Source organism: Poecilia latipinna, unplaced genomic scaffold, assembly GCF_001443285.1.
Source record: "Poecilia latipinna isolate Pla-1442-1.1 unplaced genomic scaffold, P_latipinna-1.0 Scaffold1417, whole genome shotgun sequence".
Lineage (NCBI taxonomy): Eukaryota > Metazoa > Chordata > Actinopteri > Cyprinodontiformes > Poeciliidae > Poecilia > Poecilia latipinna.
In genome coordinates, this window is record NW_015114033.1 from 169,777 (window position 1) to 172,881 (window position 3,105).

General features: G+C 38.5%; 1 protein-coding gene across 1 annotated transcript in view; it reads right to left on the minus strand.

The window, feature by feature from the left end:
• LOC106962474 (hyaluronidase-2-like) overlaps window positions 1–2,929 on the minus strand; it is a 7,633-nt gene extending 4,704 nt beyond the window's left edge. The window contains exons 1-2 of the mRNA XM_015056911.1: window positions 2,842–2,929; window positions 1,599–2,575 (exon numbers count right to left, since the gene is read on the minus strand). Of these exons, the coding sequence (XP_014912397.1) occupies window positions 1,599–2,549 (951 nt within the window). The 5' untranslated portion in view covers window positions 2,550–2,575; window positions 2,842–2,929. The remainder of the gene's footprint in view (window positions 1–1,598; window positions 2,576–2,841) is intronic.
• Window positions 2,930–3,105: the final 176 nt, after the last annotated feature.

Consider the following 3,105-nt stretch of genomic DNA (forward strand, 5'->3'; position numbering starts at 1 on the left):
CCGAGAAGATCACTCCTGCAGCTCCCAATGCAACGCTCTCGTCAATGGTGGAGACCAAATCTTTCTGCAAAGGATGTATATGAATACTGCTCACTACATATAGAGCTTTGGTTCAATATGTAAATACAGACCACAGTTAAATATATGCTGTACAAGCAATAATAGCTATTTTAAGGCCAAAAACATGAAAATAACATGAGTAATTATCATGTTTTATATCAATGAGTTGGAAAAAAAACTAATCTGGTGAAGGGTTACCTTGAGTTCCCACCAAATTAACATAATTGCATATAAAATGTCTGAACAACAGGAGCGGATTGGAACAGAAGCCAAATTCTTTGAAGTGCACACACCTGGCCAGTAAACGTCTTTCAGCAGGTGTAAACTAACTATTTAACTCTTCAATGGGATCTGAGCTAAACTATAAGTTTTTTTTATTTTTAATTGACAGACTGCTGGACTTCACCAGGTGACAGTTACTTCTTTCCCTCATAACATCAATTTATATCCCCACGGGGCGTTTTGTTGAATTAGCAAGGAAGTAAATGGACTCAGAGCTGAACTCTGTAGATACCAATGAGGTTTTATATTTTTGAAATTTCAGCCTCAGTTTGTCATTTAACATGATGTATTTACACAATCAGGGAAACTTTTGGAAATCTCAGTTTAGGTAAGAAACCACATTCTCTAGAAATACACACCAAATTTAGCTTTTTTATAGTAAAGCCCAAGTTTAACGAGCTAACTGCAAATATAAAATGTTACGGGCAACATTAAACATCAACTCCAAACTTTTTGTCTTTTTTAAATAAAAATATTTCAGTGATTACCCTAGTTCAAATTATAAATAATCATGATAGAAAAGTAAAAATAAAATATTTTTGAACTTTGGGAATTATAGGAAACAACAAAAATCTGTATCAGGTAGGTCATAGTTTTACAAAAGTGTAACTCTCCTCCTGGAGCTGCTGCCTAGTGGCTGGGGCAGAGCGCGGCAGGGGGATTTATATGGGTGGAGCAGAGACATGTAGAGGGAACATATCGGGCTGCATTAGCTGATGAATAGATTAGGTTTACGGACGAACAGGAAAATAAATTTCCTACCATCCCGGTCACAACAGATGGTTTGCGTGAGTTTCTCTGTGTGTGACGAAGGTGCCACACAGAGAAATTGACACAAAAGCTATAAATGGCTGGGAAAAGTGAGAGTTAATCAATAAAACTGACTGAATTTCAAAATATAGACTAAAGTCTGGAGTACAGACAATTTCTATGTTTTTTATGATCCTACTCCTTTATTATTACATTGAAAATAATAAAAAAATTGTATAATTGTTATCCCGGTTAACTTAAAAAGTGAGGTGCTACTGTTACAGGCTAATTTTCAGTGCTACACAAAAGTAAATGTTAAGACTGCACACATGAAAATTTGGGACAATGTGAATGTCCGATATTATTACTGTTAATCCAACAGTATTTACCAATAACTTTTTCGAATTTTTTATCGGATTGCTTGATTAATCATAAGAATAATTGAAAGATTACTTGATTACTAAAATAATCGATTAAAACAGCACTATTTCCTCCAATCAACCAACCTCAGTTAAAAGGGTCATCTCATTATTGTAAGTGGGTCGGCTATAAACAAAAACAGGACGTGCCAATCCATCCCCAACAGATGCAAGGCGCATTGCCTCCTTCACCCTGTTCAGGACAAACAGGCGTGCCTGATCAGTGGAGCGCAGGTCAGGATCCAGGTATATTGAGGGGAAAAGGGCGGTGCTTTCATTCCACAGCCAGTTCAGTTCATCATTGCGCTCAATCTCAACATCAGGACAACGTCCTGTGTAGCTTTCCATTTTCCCTTTGTAGTCATGGTTGTAACAATCAGGAAACAGGTAGAAGCCCCACAGCTTATTCGGTCTCAATTTTTTACCCTGTCTCAGGGTCCCCTGCAGGAATTCACGAGCCGCAAATTCAAATTCTTCTTTTGCAGCAGTCGCCACTTGCTCTTGAGTCAACCTAGAGTTCTTTCTGGCCACCAGTTCACGTGATCTCCTTCTATAGACATCTTTGGCAGACCAGTTTCGAACCCACAAGGGGCGCCATTCCTCCCAGTCAATGACAGACAGACCTTTAGCCTGGCGGTCTGGTATGTATGTATCTAGATCCTTTGACATTCTTTCAAAGTGCTGAGAGAGATTGACACGTTGTGGAATGCCCCCAATCACTTGTACGTCTTCAGCGTCATAATAGGGATAATGCCCAAGGTGGTCCTTATAGAAAAATGAGAGAGTCTGCCGGGTATAGCCCTGAGTGGGGGATGACACTATGTCAAACTGGTCTAATGATAACTTAACACCTTCATGTGTCTCACACTCTTGAGTGGGAGCATTCCAGACAAAGAGAACTGGCTTCTTGGAGTGTAATGGCCAGCTTGTCTGCTTTGTGTCTGCTGAACCCAGGACTATCCATGATGTAAACAGAGCAAGGAGCGACCAGGACAGTCGGTCAACTGCAGCGAGGAAAGAGGGGAATACAGTCCCCATGGTGGTCCCTGCTCACCTTCACTCCTCTGTTTCCAAAAAAACACAAAAAGATGTAAAATTGACATACAACAATGAGACAGAAAAATCTATGTTCTCTATATTGTTTGACTGTCTAATGCTTTAAAAAACAAAATATATATATATATCTGAATTGGGTCACTTCAGGCTGCAGTGTGATCGCAACCTTTGCCAACTTAAGTTTGCTTCTTTCACAAAGAGTTTTCACTCAGTCATGTTTCTGCAAACACAATATGACAAAATGATCATGGAGATGATGGCCTTGGTTTCTTACCATTTAAGACGTAAAGCAACGTTGAATCAGATACTGCATTGAATCGACCCGAGGGACAGCAGAATGAAACAGAAAAAAAAAAACTGATGCAAACCTTTTTAAGATATTAATGCTCAAAACAAAACATCCCAGTTCCATTTCCTGTTTCAAAAATAAACAATCTTTCTTCTAGTTTAAATCACGAATTGTTATTAAATTGTAATTATAATTAGAACACTAACTTCCAACGTCTGTCTAGTAAACTGCATTAACTAATAATTAATT